The 21,250-nt window shown below is 58.0% G+C and overlaps 2 protein-coding genes across 4 annotated transcripts; one reads left to right on the plus strand and one right to left on the minus strand.

The window, feature by feature from the left end:
• Positions 1-20: 20 nt before the first annotated feature.
• ZNF142 (zinc finger protein 142) lies at positions 21-10,833 on the plus strand. Of its 2 annotated transcripts, none has more exons than XM_050339728.1 (9): positions 21-148; positions 607-934; positions 1,543-2,181; positions 2,428-2,691; positions 3,172-3,984; positions 4,239-4,416; positions 5,591-8,816; positions 9,708-9,813; positions 10,200-10,833. In XM_050339728.1, exons 2-9 carry the CDS (start codon positions 652-654, stop codon positions 10,697-10,699), a joined length of 6,009 nt encoding a protein of 2,002 aa, XP_050195685.1. In that variant the 5' UTR covers positions 21-148; positions 607-651; the 3' UTR covers positions 10,700-10,833. The 2 variants fall into 2 exon arrangements, with proteins under 2 accessions (XP_050195685.1, XP_050195686.1); XM_050339729.1 differs by having other exon boundaries at positions 2,431-2,691.
• A 119-nt stretch (positions 10,834-10,952) lies between these two features.
• On the minus strand, positions 10,953-21,182 carry PLCD4 (phospholipase C delta 4). Of its 2 annotated transcripts, none has more exons than XM_050339730.1 (16): positions 21,083-21,182; positions 18,326-18,378; positions 17,818-17,976; positions 17,135-17,363; positions 16,770-16,899; positions 16,006-16,237; positions 15,400-15,601; positions 14,940-15,084; positions 14,301-14,453; positions 13,813-13,953; positions 13,318-13,474; positions 12,716-12,832; positions 12,247-12,425; positions 11,953-12,082; positions 11,712-11,861; positions 10,953-11,584 (listed from the first exon to the last, which is right to left on the minus strand). In XM_050339730.1, exons 2-16 carry the CDS (start codon positions 18,348-18,350, stop codon positions 11,478-11,480), a joined length of 2,256 nt encoding a protein of 751 aa, XP_050195687.1. In that variant the 5' UTR covers positions 18,351-18,378; positions 21,083-21,182; the 3' UTR covers positions 10,953-11,477. The 2 variants fall into 2 exon arrangements, with proteins under 2 accessions (XP_050195687.1, XP_050195688.1); XM_050339731.1 differs by having other exon boundaries at positions 18,326-18,375; positions 21,083-21,142.
• Between the last annotated feature and the right edge of the window lie 68 nt (positions 21,183-21,250).

Raw genomic sequence — 21,250 nt, forward strand, 5'->3', positions numbered from 1 at the left:
GCGCCGCTTCCGCCCGCACCATAGAGCGGCACCGGGGGCCGGGCAGAGCGGCCGCGCGAGCGGCACAAAGAGCGGCGCTCCTGCCGCCCGGCGCCACCACCGAGATGTGCCGGGGCTGGGGGCCCCGGGGCGGCGGGGACAGCCCGGGGTGAGGGACCGGGGACAGCCCGGCGTGAGGGGATGGGGGGACTGGGGACAGCCCGGCGTGAAGGGGTGGCGGGGAGACCGGCTGGGGACAGCCCGGGGTGAGCGGTGAGCGGCTGGTGGGGCCCGGCCGGGCGGGACTCGCAGGGGGCACCTGCTCGCTGGAGACAGGGCACAGCTCTGGGGGGTGGGCTCGGGCTCGGGGCTGGGCCCAGCGGGACCCAGGAGGCGAGCGCTGGGTGTTGGGCTCGGGAAGAGGCCCCCAGGCATCTTTGGGGAGGGTACAGGTGTCCTTGCACTCCTGTCTGCTGGGGATTGCCAGCGGCCCGCTGGAGGCACAGCAAAAAGGAGCCAGCATTGAGATCCCCGGTCCGTGCCCTGCCTGGGGACTGGCACTGTAGGTTGTCCCCCTGTTGGGCCTCTGGGTTGTCTCTGTTTTAAAGCTCTTTTCTTCTGTTTTAGAGTGAGAGGCTGTCCTGGCCAGCACCAAGTCAGTGCCTGGGGACAATGAGTGCAGCAGTGACTGTTTCTGAGGGTGCCAGCAGGGAGATGGAGGCCATGTGTTCAGAGCTGCTCCTGCCCACACCAGGAGAGGCAAGAGCTGTGGGAAGCCCTGGTGTGGCCAGCACCGGTCTGGCTGGGACACCCCCACTGACTGCCAGCCAGGACTTGCTGCTGGCAGAGGCATCAGTGCCTGGGGAAGGGGCTCACGCTGAAGGAAGCAATGTAGAAATATTCATCGAGACAGTGGCTGGCAACATGACGCTGAGCAACACAGCCAGTGCCACAGGTATGGGGTGCAGGGAGGGCAGTGTGTGCCCAGCAACACTCAGCGGAGGGAGAGAAGTCTGACCAGTGTCCCTATCCCTTCCAGCCAGCACCCTGGGGAGACCAGGTGCCCTTGTGTCTCTGATCTCATGTGCATCACCAGTCTGGTGCCACCATTAAGTGCAGACCTGGCACAGGCTGGGGGTGTAGATGGGGAGAGTGGCTGTGAGAGTTGTGTGCTGGGTGATGTGGTCAATCCAGGCTGTCAGTAGGGACCAGGTGGAGATCTCCACCTGGACTGGTACCCCCAACATGCTTTCCCCATGGGTCACATGTGGGCACGTCCTGCACGTCCTACTGGGAATGGGGCCAAGCCAGCTTCACATCTGTGCATGCCTCAAAGATGCAAAAGGACAGACCTGGTCAACATGGTCACCTGGGTGGTGGTGTTCCCTTTCTTATAGGAGATGTCCTGGGATACCGTGGGCAGGGGGTGGGCTGGGGTTCCCAAAATGTAATTTGTGGCAACAGGGCTTTATCCTCCTTGTCCAGAGCTAGAACTGAACCACCAGTCCCACACTCTGGGCCTGGTGAAAGCCCTATCTAACACTTGCCCCTTGCTCTCTGTAGAAGTTCTGGTCAAAGTGGTGGAGCTGTACTTCTGCGAGAGGTGTGGCCAGAGCTTCCCAGAGGCCTCCCTGCTGTCCCAGCACCAGTGCCTGCTGCTGGCCCCTCCTGGGCACCTGGAACTCCCTAGGGCACTGCTGACTTCTGCCAGTGAGGGCCAGAGCGAGCCAGGGGGCTCAGAGCTGCCCGGAGCTGGTGCACAGGAAGGCTCTGCTCCCGAGCACCTGCTGTGCCCCATCTGTCAGGAGGTGTTCACGCAGCCTGCCCAGCTCAAGGAGCACTTCAAGACCCACCGTGCCCCACCAGGAATCCTGCCCTGCCCGGAGAGGGGCTGCCACTTCACCACGGAGGACCGCAAGCAGCTGCGCAGTCACCTGCGCCACCTGCACGGGGCCTCACCCGTGTCCTGCGCCTGCCGGGCCTGCCCGCTGCTCTTCCCCAGCCGCCCAGCTATGGAGCAGCACCACCGGACACACTTCCCCTTCCACTGTGGCCACTGCGACTTTGTCACAGCCAATGCCAAGCTCTTCTGGCAGCACAGGAAGGGCCACACCACAGAGGCCCTGTCCAAGATGCCCGAAACAGGTGGCTCCTGCAGTTCAGACCCCCACGGCCTTGAGCAGTGCTGTGTCCTACCATCAGGTATGGCTGTGTGGGGCGTTGGGGGCTGTGGGTGTTGCAGAGGCTGACTGTGTCCATGCATCATAGTTAAAACTGGGAGGAGTGGGGGGACAAGGTTGGAGTGCTGGGAACCCTACATTCTTTCATCCCTTCACACCACAGTTTGTGACCCTATCTCAGCCAGGAGGTTTTCCTGTGTGGGCGTGGTGGGGACAGGATGGTCTCTCTTTCCTTTAGCATGATGATCACTGTCATTCCCCATTGAAGCAGCAGCAGAAGGGCAGGAGGAGGCAGGAAATTACCACCCTGACTGGGAAGCCAGTGCAGCAGAAGCCAGGCCAGCAAACCCTGCAGGTACCAAGGACAATGCCTTAAAGGGGCAGAAAGCATCAGCTGGAGAAGAGGACTCGGACAGCGATGGGGATGAGTCGCAGGAGGAGGACGGCGAGAGCCCCTGTGAAACCGAGGCCAAAGAGGATGGGAAGGCAGCTCCTGAGAAAACCAGAGTGTCACGGGCACACCACTTCAAAGGTGGGAAGAGGGGCCCTACCAGGAGCTACTCAGGCTTTGTGTTGTGAACAAGCAGCACAGCTTTGGGGCTGGTGTGGAAATGTGGGTCAGGCTTATGGGGCCTGGGGGTCCTATGCCATCCAGTAACCCCACATCTCCTGCATGTACCAGTGCACTGTTCCCTCGACCTCTGCCCAAGCAAATCTGTCCCTTCTTTTTCCTGTTCACACCCACTGTCAGTTTAGGCAAAGGCCTGCCTGCATTTGGGGATCAGGGGCACGTGGGCAGGCCTGATGTACGCTGTGCTTTGCCTTGAGCTGGAAAGAGCTCACCAGGAAGGGTGCTGGTGGCTCGGTGTGGTGACAGTCCCTCCAAGAAGGTGGCTGCTGTGCGACCACATGTGTTTAAGCCCTCACCCTAGCACAGCTGGATCAAGAACAGAACATCTGCCTGTGCTCTCCATCTTTTTCCCTGATTGCTCCCCCTCCTCTGCTCCTCCAGGGGATGTTGCAGAGGGCTCCGAGTACCTCTACAAAACCCACATGTGCCCTGAATGCAAGCGGTGCTTCAAGAAGCGGACACACCTGGTGGAGCACCTCCACCTGCACTTCCCCGACCCCAGCCTGCAGTGCCCCAACTGCCACAAGTACTTCACCAGCAAGAGCAAGCTGAAAATCCACGTGATGCGGGAGACAGGCGAGAAGACCCATCGCTGCCCGCTCTGCCACTACAGCTCAGTGGAGAAGAATGCCCTCAACCGCCATATGGCCAGCATGCACGAGGACATCTCCAACTTCTACTCTGATGTTTACTCCTGCCCTGTCTGCGAAGAGAAGTTTCGACTCAGCCAGGCACTCAAAGAGCACCTGAAGACTCACAAAGCTGAACCCAAGAGGCTGACCTGCTTCCAGGGAGGCTGCGACTACTGTGCGGAGGACCGGAAGGAGTTTGTCCGTCACCTCAAGGATGCTCATGGCATCAAGGCGGTGGAGTGCAAATACCACGCCTGCTCGCTGCTCTTTGGCACGGCTGAGGCCATGGAGGCTCACCGGAAAACCCACTACGCCTTCCACTGCCAGCAGTGCGACTTCATCTGCTCCAACAAGCACGTTTTCCGCAAGCATAAGAAGCAGGGGCACCCGGGCAGCGAGCAGCTCCAGTGCAGCTTCTGCCCCTATGCCACTTTCAACCCTGTGGAGTTTCACGATCATGTGGGCAAGATGCATGCCAACGAGAAGATCCACAAGTGCACTGAGTGTGCCTTCGCCACCGCACACAAGCGGGTGCTCATCCGGCACATGCTGTTGCACACTGGTGGGTGTCCACTGTGGGGGTCCAAAGAGCCAAGCTGAGATGGGGGTGGTGTCCCTGTTCTGGCTCTGGGTGGGCAGGGAGGACTGGGTCAGGGCTCCTGGGTCCCACCACTGGCTCTGCCACCCCAGTGTCTCTTGACTGAAGTTGTGGCATTTCCTGCCCCTTCTGTCACCCCCAGCTCCTGCTGAGCTGGTTTCCCCACCATATTGCTTTATCTGGCTGTCATGCTGAAGGTGTTCATGTGTTGCATATAGGAGAGAAACCTCATAAGTGTGAGCTCTGCGACTTCACCTGCCGGGATGTGAGCTACCTGTCCAAGCACATGCTGACCCACTCCAACGACAAGAACTTCATGTGCACTGAGTGTGGGTACATCACCAAGTGGAAGCACTACCTGAACGTCCACATGCGCAAGCACACCGGAGATCTCCGGTAAGACCCACTGCTGCACTGCACTGTCAGCTTAGTCAGGGGTCCCCAGATCCTGCTCCTGTTACCATAAATCAGCAAATAAGAGACCCCTAAAACTCAATTTGTGAGCATTAGAAGGCAGGTATTCCTTTATTGTCAGCACTGGATGCACAGGAGGATAGCTCCTCTTAAGCATGTGTGTGCCCTGCTCTTGTTCAGTGTAGCTAATATTTACTTACAGTTTTACATATTCATCAAATGTCTTACATATTCACTGCTTTTCTCAGAAAGTTCATGCATATATTAATCAGCTCTGAGAAGTTCTTCGGAACTCTTCATTTGGTTACTAGGGGTCTTCTGCTGGTCTCTGGTGGTTGTTTGAAGTGTGAACTTCACTTGAACTTGTCCATTGAGCAAGTACATTTATAGCTGGTAATAGAGTGCCTTTGTTCAGCATCTCTTATCAAAAATTAGGTACTTATGTTACAGTACTCTGGTTGAAAGCATGTGGAAGCTTGCTTATTTTGCAGCTACCCTGGGAGAAGCTTAGATTGTAAAGGCCCATGGAAAATTACCGAACAACGGAGAATTACTACTCTCACTCCAGGGGTCTGCTTCCCCAGGCTACATTTTGTACCAGACTCTCTCATGCCTGGTATAGCCTGCTCTGTCTGGAACATAAGAAATTTGGGCTTTGAGCTTGCACGTTGTCGCCAGCATGGTGCTGTGGAAGCAAAGCTATTTTTGGTGTCTCCATGCCACCGAGGGGATGTATTACTGCAGGTTCAGCTCTGCGCTTGGGTTCATGGGCTCTGCTGATGTTTGTGGGCCAAGGCCCAACTGAGCATGTTCAGGACTGCCAAATTGTCAACTCCTTTGGGTCTAGCTTGCCTCCAGGGATGCTGGAAGTGCTGTTAGTATAACACACTTGTGGGGATGACACAGTCACTGTATGGAATACTCGGGGAATCTTATCTCCCATCCCCAAGCTGGGGGTGTAAAGCACCAATAGTGCCAAGGGCTGCAGCAGGAAGGAATTGCCTGTGGTAAGAGCTGCCAAAGGTCAGATCTGGCAAACCCAACAATACTCCTTCCCTATCATTCTGGGATGGGGAGGGAGAGGTCACCGTGCCTGATGGAGCTCAGCCTGTCCCAGCTCCTCATGCTGCCTGACCAATTCTACTTGTCCCCACAGGTACCAGTGCAACCAGTGCTCATACCGCTGTCACCGTGCTGACCAGCTGAGCAGCCACAAGCTGCGGCACCAGGGCAAAAGTCTGATCTGCGAGGTGTGCGGCTTCGCCTGCAAGCGCAAGTATGAGCTGCAGAAGCATATGCAGGCAAAGCACTCGCAGAACTACCAGGTGCCCATCTTCCAGTGCCAGTACTGCACCTACCAGACTAAGTACAAGCAGGCGCTGCTGAACCATGAGAACTGCAAGCACACCAAGCAGAAGGAGTTTCGCTGTGCCCTCTGTTCGTACTGTACCTTCAGCAACACCAGCCTCTTCTTCCACAAGCGTAAGATTCATGGCTACATTCCCGGTGACAAGGACTGGCTGGAAAACTATGCCAGCAAGGAGCTGGAGATCAGCTCATCTGAGGCACTCTTCAGCTACGAGCTCAGCACAGCCTTGCATGTGGATGCCAATTCCCCCCTTGCTGGAAAGGAGCAGTGGGCTAGGGCGAAGCCATCCCAGCTGGAGTCCCAGGGAGAAGAGGGCTACCAGCAAGTGTTTGTGGTGCCTCTCCTTGGGCAGGATCCCACCCCACAAGAGAGCAGTGGTGAGGCAGAGAGAGGTGTGAGCGAGGGGGAGCACAGCTGTCCGACTGCTGGCAATGTCTTGGGAGATGACTGTGTGCAAGGAGACACTGCCACAGACTCAGCTGAGCTCACTGTTTCTGAGGATGTGGCAGAGAGCTGCACCTTGCACTTGGAAGCACTGAATGTCTCATCTGACCCTCTCCTGGAGCACTTGACTGGAGAAGCCTGTGTGACACAGCCAGAGAGTGTGGAAATGCTGTCCTGCAAGGAGCCTCCCGCAGCCTTTGAGATGCTGGGTTCCCGGGATGTCTTGGAGAACAGTGGCAATACACTGGAAGAAATACCAGACTTTGAAGGAGAGGAGGTAGATGTACAGGAAGATGATGTGATGAGACTGAAGCACAGTGGAGTGGCAGGAGACAGCCAGGGAGAAGATACCCTAAGGCAGGCAATGGACCACCTTGCGAGGTCATGCTCAGACCACCACAAGCTGGTGGCAGACACTGAGGTGAGAGAGACCAGCCAAGCCAAGCTGCCGGAGGCCTGGCTCGGTGTGCTGAAGACACCTGAGCAAGGCCACCCACCTGTCCCCGAGGATGTGGTTGCTTCAAGTGGCAATGCCAGGGGTGGCTCAGAGTCAGTGCTGAAGGCTCTTAGGAAGCAGGACAAGGAGCAGGCAGAGACACTGGTGCTGGAGGGCAGGGTGCAGATGCTGGTGGTGCAGTCGGAGAGCCAGGTCTTTAAGTGTGAGAAGTGCTCTTACATCACACGGAAGGAGAAGTCCATGTCCCTGCACTCCAAAGCCAGCTGCCAGAGGCGCCGGGCCCCGCTCATGTGCCACGAGTGTGGCGCCAGCTTTAAGCAGCAACGGGGGCTCAACACTCACCTCCTCAAGAAGTGCCCTGTTCTCCTGAAGAACAACAAGATCCTCAGACCAGCCAGCCAGGAGCCACCTGGATTGTGCCAATCTGCTGACCAGCCTGGTGATAATGGTACAGAAACAGGGGAGAGTGAGAAGGGGCCCTCAGAGGAGTCCAGACATGCTGAGAGCCCTTGGGAAGCTGAACTGCTGCCTGATAAAACACAGACAGAAGGCAGTCCTTTGCCAGGAGAACAGGCATCAGGCTGTCTTGCCCCTGAGAAATCCTTGCCAGGTGACAGCACAGAGGTGGCAGAAGAGCCTCCCCAGCAAGGGAATGGGCCTGAGCCATGTGGAGCTGCTGGTCCATCCCAGCCTGGGAAACCCTTAGAGAAATACCGGCTGGAGGGAGGGAAGCTGCACTGCAACGCCTGCTCCTTCGTGTGCTCCCGTGTCTCCACCATCACCTCCCACGTGGAGGATGGCTGCCGGAACCTGGAGCAGTTCTGGTGCTCCCTGTGTCCTGAGGCCTTCCGCTCCCAGCGGGCCCTCAAAAACCACTGTGCTGAGAAGCACATGCATCCCAAGGAGGACAGATCCCAAAGCACTGAGCTCCCCGAGGGGGACCCAGCCAGTGTTGAGACAGGCCAGCCCAGTGAGCTCCCACTGCATGTGGGCCCCCCAAAAGCCACCCCACCCAAGAGGAGGCGTTTCTCCTGCCCCACTTGCCCTTTCACCTGCCACCAGGAACGGGCCATGAAAACGCACAAGAAGAGGGGCTGCGTGACCCTGGGCGAGTTCCGCTGCGCCTCCTGCCCTTTCACTTCCAAGGTGGCCAAAGCCCTGCGGCTGCACCGCAAGCTGCACCGCAAGCACTACAGCAAGCGGCCGCAGCTGCAGTGCCGCCAGTGCGAGTTCACCTGCAAGCAGGCCCGCTGCCTGCGGCAGCACGTCCGCATCAAGCACGAGGGCGTGAAGCCGCACAAGTGCCGCTACTGCGAGTTCAGCACCACGCGGCGCTACCGCCTGGAGGCCCACCAGTCCCTGCACACCGGCGTGGGGCGCATCGCCTGCGGCATCTGCAGCCAGACCTTTGGCACCAACTCCAAGCTGCGCATCCACCGCCTACGGGTGCACGAGAAGACACCCACCCACTTCTGCCCGCTCTGCGACTACAGCAGCTACCTGCAGAATGACATCACGCGCCACGTCAACAGCTGCCACCACGGCGAGCTCAACTTCGCCTGCTCCCGCTGTGAGGCTCGCTTCAGCTCCGAGACAGCCCTCAAGCAGCATGTCCTGCGGCGGCACGAGGAGAAGGCATCCTATGGCTGCCCACGCTGTGGCTTTGTGTGTCACAGCGAGGCCACGCTCAAGTGCCACGTGCAGAAGCAGCACCCGCACCTCGAGTGCAGCACCTGCAAGGAGACTTTTGCCAGCCGGGAGGCACTGGAGGAGCACAAGACGCAGCATTTCAGCCACCGCTGTGAGCTGTGCAGCTTTGCAGCCAAGGAGCGGCAGCAGCTGGTGCGGCATTACATGGAGAGCCACGAGCCGGCCGCCCCCCAGGACAAACCCCTGCACTGCCCCTTCTGCGACTTCGCCTGCCGCCACCAGCTTGTCTTTGACCAGCACATGAAGGGCCACGGGGGCACCCGTGTGTACAAGTGCTCAGACTGTGAATACACCACCAAGAACAGGCAGAAGATCACGTGGCACATCCGCATCCACACGGGTGAGAAGCCCTACAAGTGCCACCTCTGTAAATATGCCTGCGCCGACCCCTCACGTCTCAAGGTGAGCTCTGAATGGAAATATTTCCTACTGTATCTATGTGGCTAGAGGGGTATCCAGACATGGGGATTTGGGGAAGAAGTTACCAAGGGGAGATTTTATCTTCTGTCCTCTTTAGTGGCTCACACAATAGTAAGAGGCAAGTGGATAAATCTTGTATACAAAAATGTTTCTTCCCTGCTGTTGCAGTTTAAGGAGAAGGGGGATTTGTAACAGCAAGAAGGCAGGCACTTGTCCTTGTTTACTCTTTTTCCTGCTGACATCTGTCTTTCTCCGGCTGGATCCTTGCACCACTGGAACCCAAGTTTGGTTGCTTGCTGGCTTCAGCATGCTCTTTGATGCCAGTTAGACATGGTGCAGTGAAATCTCAGCTTTCTTGCAAGCAGAGCATGACCCTGCCATCATTGCTATATATGATTAGCATCCTGATGCATGGTAAAGGGCCTTCCCTAGAACAGGAGGGCCAGGCATGGGGTAATGGAGGGAAAATGGTCTGATTTTGCTAAAAGAAATACGGACTTTTTAATGGTCAGGCTGAGCTGGAACCCCCTGGGGCCATCTAGGTGAGGTTGTGCAATGTACTCAGCTCAGGGGTAGCTCACTTGAGTTGGGTTTTAACTCAGACTTTGTCTTAAATACCAAACTGGGGAGCAAAGCCTGTGCCATCCACTGGCTGGAACAGAGCAGTTCAGCAGTACAGGCATCTCATCCCAATCCTGCTGTGGATCACCTTTGGCAATAGCCTGACAGACAAGCCCACAGCCCTCCTTGCCCCATACAGCTGGAGATGCCAGAGCTGTCTTTGAGCCCTTCACTGGCATCCCAGAGCCCTACACATTCCCAGGGCAGGGGATGTGGTCTCATCCTGACCCCACCCTCCTGCCCTGTGCCCAGTATCACATGCGGATCCACAAGGAGGAGCGGAAATATCTCTGCCCTGACTGCGGCTACAAGTGCAAGTGGGTGAACCAGCTCAAGTACCACATGACAAAGCACACGGGTGAGTGCTGCTAATGGGGACAGGCCATCGAGCACCAGGGAGGGTGTTGGGCCTGCAGGGACCTCAGCTCCATGCTTCTTTTGCTACCAGTGGCCCAGCTGGAGGAAGGGGAGGCCTCCCAGCATTTGGAGGGCAGCACATTCTCCTGTGCCAGTGGGTTGGGGACAGTGTCCTCAGGTGGGAGGGAAGTGCAGGGTTGGGGTAGTGCAGACCCCGATCACTATTTGGTGCCTTGGAAAGGGGGCCATCTTGGTGTGCCTGCTGACACAATGGGGTGTAGGGCAAAGTCCCTGGGAACTGATGCTGTGTTACAGGGAGAGTGAGACCCATGGAATGGAGAGCACTGTGTCCCCATTCCGGTACCATCCCTTTCCCTGTCGCCACAGGCCTGAAGCCATACCGCTGCGACGAGTGCGAGTACTGCACCAACCGTGCAGATGCCCTGCGGGTGCACAAGGAGACACGGCATCAGGAGGCCCGTTCCTTCATCTGTGAGCAGTGTGGCAAGGCCTTCAAGACCCGCTTCCTCCTCAAGACCCACCTGAAGAAGCACAGTGAGGAGAAGCCCTATGTCTGCAATGCCTGCGGGCGGGCTTTCCGCTGGGCGGCCGGCCTGCGCCACCACTACCTGACCCACACCAACGAGCACCCCTTCTTCTGCCGCTACTGCCCCTACAAGGCCAAGCAGAAGTTTCAGGTCATCAAACACATCCAGCGGCATCACCCTGAGCACGGGTCTGTTGACCCAAGCCAGGGGGTGGGAAAGGACCCCAGCACACACACTGTCCACCTTCATGCTGTGCAGAGGGAAACTCAGGCCAAAGGGCCACCTGGGACAGAGCAGGAAGGAGGATGCCCTGTGGAGAAGGATGGCACATCTCAGTGAGGCTGAGTCCTGACTGCTTTAAGGTGCTGGTGGGCACAGGCCTGCTGCAGAGATGTATGTGTGTGTATAGGCATATATGTATATGGGTTGTAAAATATGTGACTGTATAAAAGGAATCACTCAGCTCCTTTTAATACTGTTTCTTGGGGCTGTTTGGAACCCTGTATGAACAGTGGGCTGGGTGCCAACAGAGGAAGAGCACAAGCACAAGCCCAGCTCCCTGTCTCTCCCCAGCACCACCCAAACCTGAGCCTGTCTGTCACTGAACAATTTATTAGGTTGTTTACTGAGAAGGGATGGGTAAGGGTTAATTTGGGGCTGTAGGGGTCAGAGGCTGTAATGGGGCTCTGCAGGGTCAGGGGGCAATGAGGATCAACACCTCTCTCAGCTCTGCCCAGTGGGGTTTGCTTGGCTCCAGCCTTGCTCCCCTGCCTGGGAGGGGACCAGCCCCTGCAGCAGAGCCAGGCCATGCACCATCTCTCCTCCTCCCCATGGCCAAGCTGTGACCTTAGGCCAGGGCACGGTGCCCAGGGGGATGCAGGGAGCTGCACAACATAGACCTCGTGCTCAGGCATGGGGGACAGCATCCCGAACCTGGAAAGGGCAGGTCAGTGCTTTTTCCCAGTCCTCGGAGGCTACTGCAAAGGGGATTACAGCAGCAACAACACAGGGTTGACACAAAACAGCTCAACAAGAGGGCGAGGTGGTTGGCTCTGCGGCCCCAGCCACTCAGGGCCGTCTGTATGGCTTCCATCCAGGTGCTGCTCACCCCATGAGCTCAGTCCTGCTCAGGGCCAGGTGGCTCGGTGATGCGGATATGGACAAAGAGCGAAGAGGGTGGGATGCTGGTGCCATCCTTGGAGAGGAGATGGATGTGGCGGTATCCTGCAGGGGGTATAGCAAGGCTTTGGCTGACTGCAACCACATCCCACTCTCTAGCACCCAGCTGAGCCCCAGACACACTTACAGGGCTGGGCTGGGCCCCCAAAATCACTGGACAGCAGCCACTCACCAGGTTTGATGTTGGCAAAGGCTACGGTGAACTGGCCCACGAAATCATTCCTGGAAGTCTTGTCATAGTCCTCCACCACGAAGCGGACCAGAGCCAGCTCAGGCACATGGAGCTGGAACTGTAGTGTCTCATCCCAGCGGGGGTTAAACCCTAGGAAGGGAGAGTGGGTGCTGGGAGGGTGAGGGAGGGTGGGGAATGTGCCTGGGCACAGCAGGGTCCCTGGTGCCACTGTGGGGCTCACCATTGTTCTCAATGTACTTTGTCTCCTGGTGCGCCTGGTCCGCAGGGACGCCATGGATCTCCACACGCACAAGTGGGTCGATGATGTCCTTGCTGTTGGCCACTTTGGGCAGCTGCTGCCCGCTGATCACCTGCAGGAAGGGGCATGGACCCCATGAGCTGGGGAGCAGCCAAACCAATCTGTTGTGAGGCTACTCGGCTCCAGCACACTGCCCAACAGTCCCCATCTGTCTGGGACTGACAGAGCCCTGGGACACTGTCACAGCTTCGCTGGGGTCTGTCCTCAGCCCTGTACCTGGATTGTCAGGGTGATGGGGCCAGGGCCCTCCCGGCTGCTGGGGTCACTGGGGTTGAACAGAGTCTCCTCATCCCTCATGAAGGGTGGTTTGAGCACGTAGCCACAGCGTCCGTTCTGGCTGAAGAGCCCATCACACAGGTCCATCTCCATACCAGCTGTCTGGAAGTTCAGGGCCACTGTGGGGAGGTGGCAGGGAAGAGGGTACAGAGTAGCTTGGAGACACCATGCCCTGCCTGGAGCCGAGAACCATCCTGTCCCCATAGCCAGAGAGATGCGAGACTGCACAGGGGCATAAGGCACCAATGCCTGGACAACCCCAGGCTCCCCAGAGCAGAGCAAGAGCTGGCAGCCAGACCTGGCTCCAGCTGGAGTTGTAGCTGGCACTAACACAGGTGTTAATGGTGGCATTTGGCACGGGACTTGCAGCATCTCCCCAGCCCACAGCCCTTATGCCCCCCAGCCATACCGATCTGGCAGCCCACGTTCCACATCTCCTGGGGGTTGTAGTTGGAGGAGTCAGTCCGCATCCCGCTGGGGTAGATGCGTGTCAGCTGCCAGGCATTGTGGCGGACAAACTCATTTCCTAGGGATAGAGCATGAGGGCTACTCGTGAGGTCATTCTCTGGCCTGCACAGCCATCCACCACATGTGCTGCCCATCCATCTCTCCATCCATTCATCACCTGTTTATCCGCTTCATCCATTCATACTTTCATTCATCCTTTTATCCATCTAACCACTCATCCCCTCATCTATCTAGCCAGCCAGCCACCCACCCAGCCACCCACCTACCCACCAAATTCTAATCCCTCTCCCCTCTCAGGAATCCAGGCCCTGCCTTGTTTTCTAAGGCAATAGGCTTAGAAATAATAATTAGCCAATACCCCCCTCCCACTCTGCTCCATGACTTACCAGAGCCAAATCCCACAGTACAGCCCAACTGGACCCCCTTTCCCCCAGACAGGGAGGGAACTCTGGTGTCTGGAAATTTTAGCTCTACACCTGAGGAAGCCACTTGCCCCCTCCACCCTATCCCAGTCCCCCAGTGCCACTGCCCCCTTTGTCTCACCTGCATCCCGGATGAGCTTCCTGGCCTTGGCCTCAGAGAGGGAAGAGATCTCAGAGGGCCGAGAATGGCTGTGGGCCTCTTGGAAACCCCGGAAGGACACATTCTTGCAGTAGATGACACAGTCGGATAACGCTTGTGCCAGGGTCTCCTTGTCCTTCTGCAAGGCAGAGCTGTGTTGGGTGCTGGGAGCATCATCCAGCACTCACCCAGGCCTGGGCTGTAGAGCCAGGACAGACAAGAGCAGCTGGGGGTGTACTGGGAGGTGGCAGTATCCCCACCCATGAGCAGCCTTCCTGCCAGGAAAGGAGCAACAAGGGGGCCCCCAACATGGTGCCACCACAGCAGAGAGGTGGCTGGCATGGCCAGAGGCAGAAAAGACTGTTCCCCCTGCCTGTTGATGTCTCTGCAGTCTCTATCTCTCCTCCAAGCATCAGAATTTCACTACAGCCCAAAGCCATGGCCAGCGGCTCAGCACTCCCAGCTTAGGCCACTCACCTTTGCCCTCCGCCTCTCCTCCTCTGCCTCTGCCCCATTGTCATCATCAGACATATCGGGCACCTCATCCCCTGGCCCATCCAGCATGTCCTCCAGCCGCCCAATCTTCTTGCCCTTCAGCAGGATCTTGTGCTTCAGTTCCTGTGGAGTTGGGGATAGAGAGGCACTTTGGGGGCGTGCCCAGCTCCCCATGAGGCTTGTTTTCCCTCAGATCCTGCACTGCTGGGGGCCAGCACCACCAGCTCCCTTTGGCACCCAGGAGGGAATGGGATAGGAGGGTTCTGCCCTTCTGTCTGACTCTGCAGGGCATGGGGAAACAACTCTGGGGACACTTTTGGCACCTCTGTGAACACAGGGTCCTCATGTGCTCCCGTGGAGCAGGATGATGTTGGAACAGAGGTGGCCTGTTCTCTGAACAGCAGAACCACCTCCTCACTCCACTGCCAGGCAGGACAGCGAAGCCCAGCACAGATGTGCTCTATCCCTACCTCTGGGGATGGCAGATGGCTGGGGATGCGCCCATCAATGGTGGTGGTGAGGAGCTGTTCCCCCAGGATATCCTTGAGCTGCTGTGCCAGGACTTCCTGCTGCTCCATGCTGCAGTGGTTCTCCAGGGACAGGATCACCGGGTAGTCTGAGGCCTGGGGAGCAATGTGCACAGCTGGAGATCATCATTGGTGGAGCTGGGGGGCTCTCACAAGGGCTTTCTCCAAGCATCACCAATGACAAGATGGAGCTCCTTTATCTTCGTGTTTCCTGCCCCAAGACCTTCTTACCCCTCCCATCTCCTATTACTCCCCACATCCCATCTTGCTTCCACATCTCTGAGGCCCCATCTCACCCCTGCACCCCCAACAGGCCCCATGTCTGCATGAGCCCCCATCCCCTGGCACAGCACAGCACAGGCTGTAAGTCAGACACCCCGGTGCTGTCACCTGGAAAGTGTCACAGCCACCCACCCTCCTCTCCTGCAGAGTGAACAGTCCTGCTGCATCACCAGCTGTGTGAACCACAGCACCCGTCCCCCTCCAGGGACCCATCATTACCCCATGGGACAATCACAACCACACCACCGCTCACACCAAGGGCCACCCACAACTCCCAGCACCTGGGGAAGGGTGCCTTACCTTGAAGGCGTACTTCCCCAGGGTGCTCACCACCTCCCGGAAGGGGATCTTGGAGGTGAAGGTGTGGCCGTGGTACACCATGGGCTCCCCATTCGGCCCGTCCCAGCAATCCACCTCCAGGCACCGGCAGCCCCGTTTCAGAGCCCTGGGGGTGGGTTGTCACCCCTGGGACCCCGCACATGGCCAGGGCACCAGTCCCCTGCCCTCCCTTCTGCCCATGAGTGTCACCACTATAGGGACCATAGGGGACACCCATCCAGGATGCGGATGCTGCTGCATGCAGGGCAGGTAGAGCTGGGCTCAGTATTCCCCTTGCTGAGCATTATATGGCATGGCCAGAGGAGAGGTGGACCACAGAGGAGCAAAGGAGCTTCTGGGTTTGCCCCATATTTGCTGCCCAGGGCACAGCACTGGGACAGGAAGGTGCTGGAGGGCAGCTAGAAGGGAGCAGCCCCTTTACCTGATGTAGCCCTCAATGCTGCTCTGGCCCCGCAGCTGATCCTCTATCAGGTAGGTGTTGTGGGAGGAGGAGATGAAGTAGTGGCAGAGTGGCTGGTTCATGTCCTGCCACAACACCCGGTGCTGGGGGTTGAAGATGGAGCCCTCCGGAGAGCAGAGGTACATGAGGAACCCATCAGCACTTAGCACATGGAGAGCCCGGGCTGCAGGGCAGAGGGGGAGGCTCAGTGACAGCCAGGGACATGGAAGAGACAGGATGGGGTAAACGGGGCTGCTGGTGGCTCCTGGAATCCCCAACCTGGTCAGCACAGCTGCTGCCAGAGGCTGGGTCACAGGAAAAGATGATCCAGGGCAGTAACCTTGGAAAGTTGGGCAGTGTACCCCAAAGCTGGAGTTTGCACTATGGCTGGTCAACCATCTACACCAAAATGGTCCAGGAATGGACCAAATAAAGTGGAACTGCACCCAGATCACACCACGGTGAGTCTTCCCCCTGTGTCCTCCTGCAGCAGGATGGGGCTGGGAGTGCTCCTGCCATGGGACTGTGAGTCTCAGACCTCTCCCTGCCCTTGTGCAGAACACAGCCAATGTCAGAGCCAGCTCTCACCTGTCTCCGATGGTTCATACTTGTCAATGAGCTCCATGGCCATCTCCTCTGTGCCCTCGTCCTCTAGCTGCTCCTGCCGCAGGAAATCCACCAGCTCCAGCAGTGTCAGCTTCTTTCCATCCTCAGAGAATTCCTGGAAGAGGCTCAGCACCTCCTCACGCTGCGTGAGAGCCTTGTAGAAGAGCACAAACTCCTCCCCTTCCAGTGTCCCGGACTCTGACTTATCAGCATCCTGCAAGGGAGCTCCCTCAGCACCCAAATGGGGCAAAATGGGGTGTCTTGGCCACCCGAGGTACTGTGGGGGATACTCCCAAACAGAGGGCAGACTCCACACCAGTGGCAGTGGCAGGCATCAATCAATGGATGGATGGATGGGGAGATGGAGGGCTGGTTGGGTGGACTGATAGGCTGATGGGTCCATGGATGGGTCCATACATGGGTCCATGGACAAACAGGTGGAAGGGAGGGAGGGAGGGAATAGAAAATCAGACAGGTGGTTCGCTGGGTAGACAGATAAGCAGCTGGATGAACAAATGAATGGGAGGAAGAGCTGCCTCGTCTGGTTGGTTTAACAGAAAAATGAACAAGTGCATGTTTGTGCAGGTAAACAGGTAGTTGGGTGAACAAATGGACAGATGGATGGATGGATGGATGCATGGATGCATGGATGGATGGATGGACAAAAGAAAGTGACCATAGCCTTTAGCAAGGAGGTGTTGTGCAGCTTGTTCCAGCCCCTCCAGGCTCTCGGGGGCAGTGTTTACCTGGAAGAGGCGCAGGGCGTGATCCTCATTCATGTCCACGTTCATCATCTTGAGGAGATGCTGTACCTCCTTGAAGTTCATGCGCCCATCCTTATTCTTGTCAGCTTTTTGGAACCAGTCACGAATCCACGTGAGAGAAACCAGGGCAAATGTTAAGGGAAAGGACCTTGGCTGTGAGAGATGGAGCTGGGGAGCATCAGAGGTCCTCTTTTCCTTTTTCTATGCCCTGCACTGATGCAGATGGTGAGACTCAGAACAGCTACACACGTGCTGGGACAAGGCTGGAGATGCAGGGCCTGGGGAATGATCTGCAGTGGGGGAATGACTGGGTGGGGGAGGCAGAGTGATGCTTGCAGGAAGGATATTGGTCTATCTTCTCCCTTTGGTCCATGGTGGTGGCCACCTCGATGAGCTGACGCAGGCCTTGGACCCAGCACTGTGCCTCCTCAGCCGAGCCAGCGATGAGGTCCAGGTTGCCGCGACGGCCGTAGAAGACAATGGTGAAGCAGCGCTCAGGGGGGAACTCCTCGGCCAGGCTCTGCAGCACCTCCGACTGGTGCCCTTCCCGCACCGTCTCCACATCGCTGATGGAGACTGGGGCAGAGGAAGGGGACGCCTGTCTGTGGGGGACAAGGACCACAGGGCAAGGGGCACTGCCCACAGATATCTATTCTTCCAGCCGTCCTTTCTTCCACTCATCTGTTCATTCATCCACCCACTGAGCTACTCATCCATCCATTAACCATTGAGCTATCCAGTCAGCCACTCATCCATCAGCCCCTCTGTTTGCCTACTCCTGCACTGGCATTCCAGAGGTTCCACTTGTATCAGCTGCAATTTCTACTCATCCCTATTGACCCATTAGTTCTGCTAGAGGCAGGATGTTTCAAGGAGAGGTGTGGGTGAGAAGAGACCATATATGCATGCATAGCCTTTCTTGAATGCCCCAGCACTCTTAGCAAGCATGGCTTCAAGAATCTCCATAACTTCACATTCCTGCAAACACTATCAATGGCCCTGTGGCCAACATGCAGAAGCCAGTACTCACAGGCAGACTCAGTTTTGCCTGTCCTCTTGGACTGGTACCAGATGGTCATGCAGTCATCCTGCAGCTTGAAGAAACGCTGCTTCTTCCAGCTCTTGGACTTGACTTTGCGCATCAGGGTCCCTTGCTGCATCTGCTCCAGCGTGTCTGTGAGTTGGATGCCTGGGGGCAGCATGGGCTGCATCACTAAGAGTGAGGCTATCCAGGCACTGTGCCCTGGTATCTTGCTTCATCTTGCCTCTGGAACCCCACGTGGTCCCTCAATTTGTGAGGGAGGAGGGATGGACCCCAAACAACCTCCCTTCACCACAAGATGGGCAGAAGGTAGTTCCCCAGTAATCCTTCCCATCCACCCTTGGCATTGCCAAGCCCAAATCCCAATGGCCATGGTGGGGTAGGTATGCTCCTGCACATAGCAAGGTCAGCTCAATGCACAGGGCAGATTTGCCCTGGCATAAGCATGGATGGCCCAGTGCCCTGCCCTGCACCTCGCCTCCACCGCAGCACTCACGGGCGTTGCACAGCAGCGATGCCATGGCTCTGCCTTCTCCACGCTGACAGCTGCTGAGGAGGGAAGAGAGAAGGTGGCTGGGGGGAGCAGGGCCAGTGCTCCACACTGTGCCCAGGTCCCGCCGAGTGGGGTCCAGCCGTACCCATATGTGTGCAAGGTGTGTGTTGCCCCTGCCCGTGTGTGAGCGCACCTGCGCCTGTCTCCTGCTGGGTCATTGCCTTCCTTGAGTGTCGGGTTCACCCCGCCATACTCATGAAATATTAATCTCTGTTACCGGGAAGCTGGAGCTCAAAAGGTGTAGGTGGAAAACAGAAAAACTTGTGAGCACAGATGCTCCACAGCCCAGCACGTACCAGAGCCCTACTGCTCCCAGATCACTGCTCCCAGGGAAGAAGTGGCCTCTAGAGCCAGGAAAAATTGCTCTAGGGGTGCCCAAGAACAGCCCCCACCACCTAGGACATGACCCCAACCAGCAGATTTGAAAGTAAGGGAAAGGTGATAGCAAGGAAGGGAGCACAGAGGAATGACCCTCAGCTCCTGCAGCCTCTTCTCCCCATGAACACCAGCACCCTGGGCTCTGACTGCACCCACAGCTGTACACGGAGCGCACTGCAGTGAGTGGAACTATAAATACCATGGGACAATAAGGCTTTGATTAAGCTGTTGATACTTTAATTAGACTGACAAATTGCTGGATGTGCCTGACACTCAGGTGCTGGAGTTGGGCCCTCGAGGAGTGGATGCTGCAGCTAGTGAGCTGGGATTTGGGTGCAAGAGGGAACCCAGGGGTCCCTGAGGGCAAGGGCTCTGTGCAAGGGTGCAGGGGTGGCAGCCGTGGCCCAGGCCCCTGACTCAGCACAGGCACTAGCGGTGTGGGGCTGGAAATAGCTGGTGCCGTCAGTCTGCAGGCAGCTGCCAAGCCCAGTTGCCAGATCCCTGTGGGCTCCGGGGCCAGACAGCAGCCATCCCCTGATCAGTGTGGGGACAGCAGAGCAGATCCCCAGCACTGTGCTGGCCAGGGCTGAGGCCCCACTCCTGGGGGACACACTAGCCGTGGGGCTGGCAGTGGCTGTTTGGCTGTCACCAGGGCACATGGGGACTGTCTGTCCACACTCTTGGGGACCTCAGATGTTGCTGGAGACATGAAGCAGCTGGGGTGCCATCCCAGCTGCCTCCCAGCAGTGCCCAGTGCTGGGGCTGTGTGTGCCCAGCACTGGCCCTTCTTGAAGGGCTTAGACTGCAAGGACTTGCTGCAGTGCCCACCTTCCCCCCATCCGATGTGCCGGGGGGCACTGACCCAGGACTTGGAGTGCCTGCACCCACAAATGGGGGGTTGGCATCATGGTCCTCTTGTGCCCTGCAGAATAGGTGCCCTGACACTAGCTAGCACAGCTCCAGGAGTGCCCCACATCCAGCCCTACCCCAGCATGCTTTCAGCCTCTGCACCCCATGGCCTGCAGGGAACCAGGGGGACAACCTCGGTCACCCATCTGCCTGCACCCTCCTGTCTCCTGGCAGCACCCAGCCCGGCACAGCCACCTTTGCAGGGCTTCAGCTCCAGCTGCCTACCTGCCCTGCAGCCTCTGTGCTGCAACAGGTGAGGGAGAGAGGTATGTTTTGGGGAAGCTGGGTTGGAGGGAGAGGCACTGAGGCTGGAGAAGCAGGGAGAGATGCTGGACTGGAACAGAGATGGGCTTGGTGCCACCAACAAGTCTGTCCTCTTTGCACATGCACGAGTGCAAGGTGGCAGCATGCAAGAGAGCAGCTTGCAGCCCTCAGGCCCATAACCATGCAGAGAGTTTGGAGATAAACTGCTTTTATCCTCTTATCCCTTCCAGGCTCCTGGCACAGTGTAAGCATGCCCAGTCCCAATCAGGGAGCAGTGCCTTCCCCACACATGCAGCAAAGTGATGAACCCTTCCAGCATAAGGAATGTGGATGCAAGGACACAACTGTTCTGCTCTCTCCCATTGTGTGAGGGATGCCCCAAGCCCGGCATAGCCTGGCCCCATGCAGGCCCCCTTGCCCCAGTCTGAGTTACGCTATCGAGCCAAGCGGGACGGGAGCCAGGGTACGGAGAAACCCAACCCGAGAGTTTCCTGCAGGGCAGCTGCCTGCTGCCAGAAACAGCCCCAGCTACCCCATCACACGCTGAGCCACCGCAGCTTTTCTCCTGCTGGTGACAGGCCGTAGCGGAGCTGGAGGGACAATGGGTCTGAGCGTGTCTCGGCCACTCCAGTGCGGAGTCCCCTGACAGAATTAAATTGTCCCCCTGGCCACCATAGGACTGGCTGTGCTAGAGCAGGGAGGAATGCCCCCTCGCTTTGGCACCCCCCACACCTTGCTGCCCCGGTGTGCCCACAGACTGCCCGTGTTCCGAGGCTTTGCTCAGCCCGCCCGCTCCGGGACGCGCCGCAGCACAGAGGCTCGGAGCCTGACCGACGCAGAGGGACCAGCCGGCAGCTAACGGGTCAGAGGGGGTGAGAGGGGGGATTGACCAGGGTCTCTGGGGTGGGGCAGCAAACCCCAGGGGATTCAGGAGTCAGGGGGACAAATCACACTTTAAGGCAAAGGAGACAAAACCGCTGGCGCTTCTCCTGCAGCCCCGCGCCACCCCAACCGTGCAGCCGTTTCTGGAGCAGCGCAGCCCGAGCCAGGAGGTCCCAGAGTCTGGGGGTCGCAGCCCCGTACCCACCGCCCCCTCCCTCCGCAGGATGCCCGGTTCCCACACGGAGGACCGGGCGCCCAACCCCGTACCCGCTCTCCGGTGCCGCTCCGCTCCGCCGGTGCTTCACCGCCGGCAGCCGCACCGTGCCGGGACTGCCCGGGCTGCCCGCCCCTTGGCAGCGCCTGGGCGGTGAGTCTGCTCCCGGCCCCCGCCCCCGCGGGACGCCCCCGGCCCCCGCACGCCCCGCAGCCGCCGCC

Source organism: Myiozetetes cayanensis, unplaced genomic scaffold (genome assembly GCF_022539395.1).
Source record: "Myiozetetes cayanensis isolate MyiCay16 unplaced genomic scaffold, myiCay2020 scf9, whole genome shotgun sequence".
Lineage (NCBI taxonomy): Eukaryota > Metazoa > Chordata > Aves > Passeriformes > Tyrannidae > Myiozetetes > Myiozetetes cayanensis.

Bases quoted from the DNA above. Each gene is read 5' to 3' on its own strand.
- ZNF142 (XM_050339728.1), top strand. From the start codon at position 652: ATGAGTGCAGCAGTGACTGTTTCTGAGGGTGCCAGCAGGGAGATGGAG. The intron at 2,182-2,427 runs GTATGGCTGTGT...TCCCCATTGAAG, and splicing joins GTGCTGTGTCCTACCATCAG to CAGCAGCAGAAGGGCAGGAG. The intron at 8,817-9,707 runs GTGAGCTCTGAA...CCCTGTGCCCAG, and splicing joins CCGACCCCTCACGTCTCAAG to TATCACATGCGGATCCACAA.
- PLCD4 (XM_050339730.1), bottom strand. From the start codon at position 18,350: ATGGCATCGCTGCTGTGCAACGCCC. The intron at 14,454-14,939 runs GTAAGGCACCCT...ATTGCTCCCCAG, and splicing joins TGGGGAAGTACGCCTTCAAG to GCCTCAGACTACCCGGTGAT. The intron at 12,833-13,317 runs GTGAGACAAAGG...CTCTATCCCTAG, and splicing joins GAAGCTCATCCGGGATGCAG to GAAATGAGTTTGTCCGCCAC.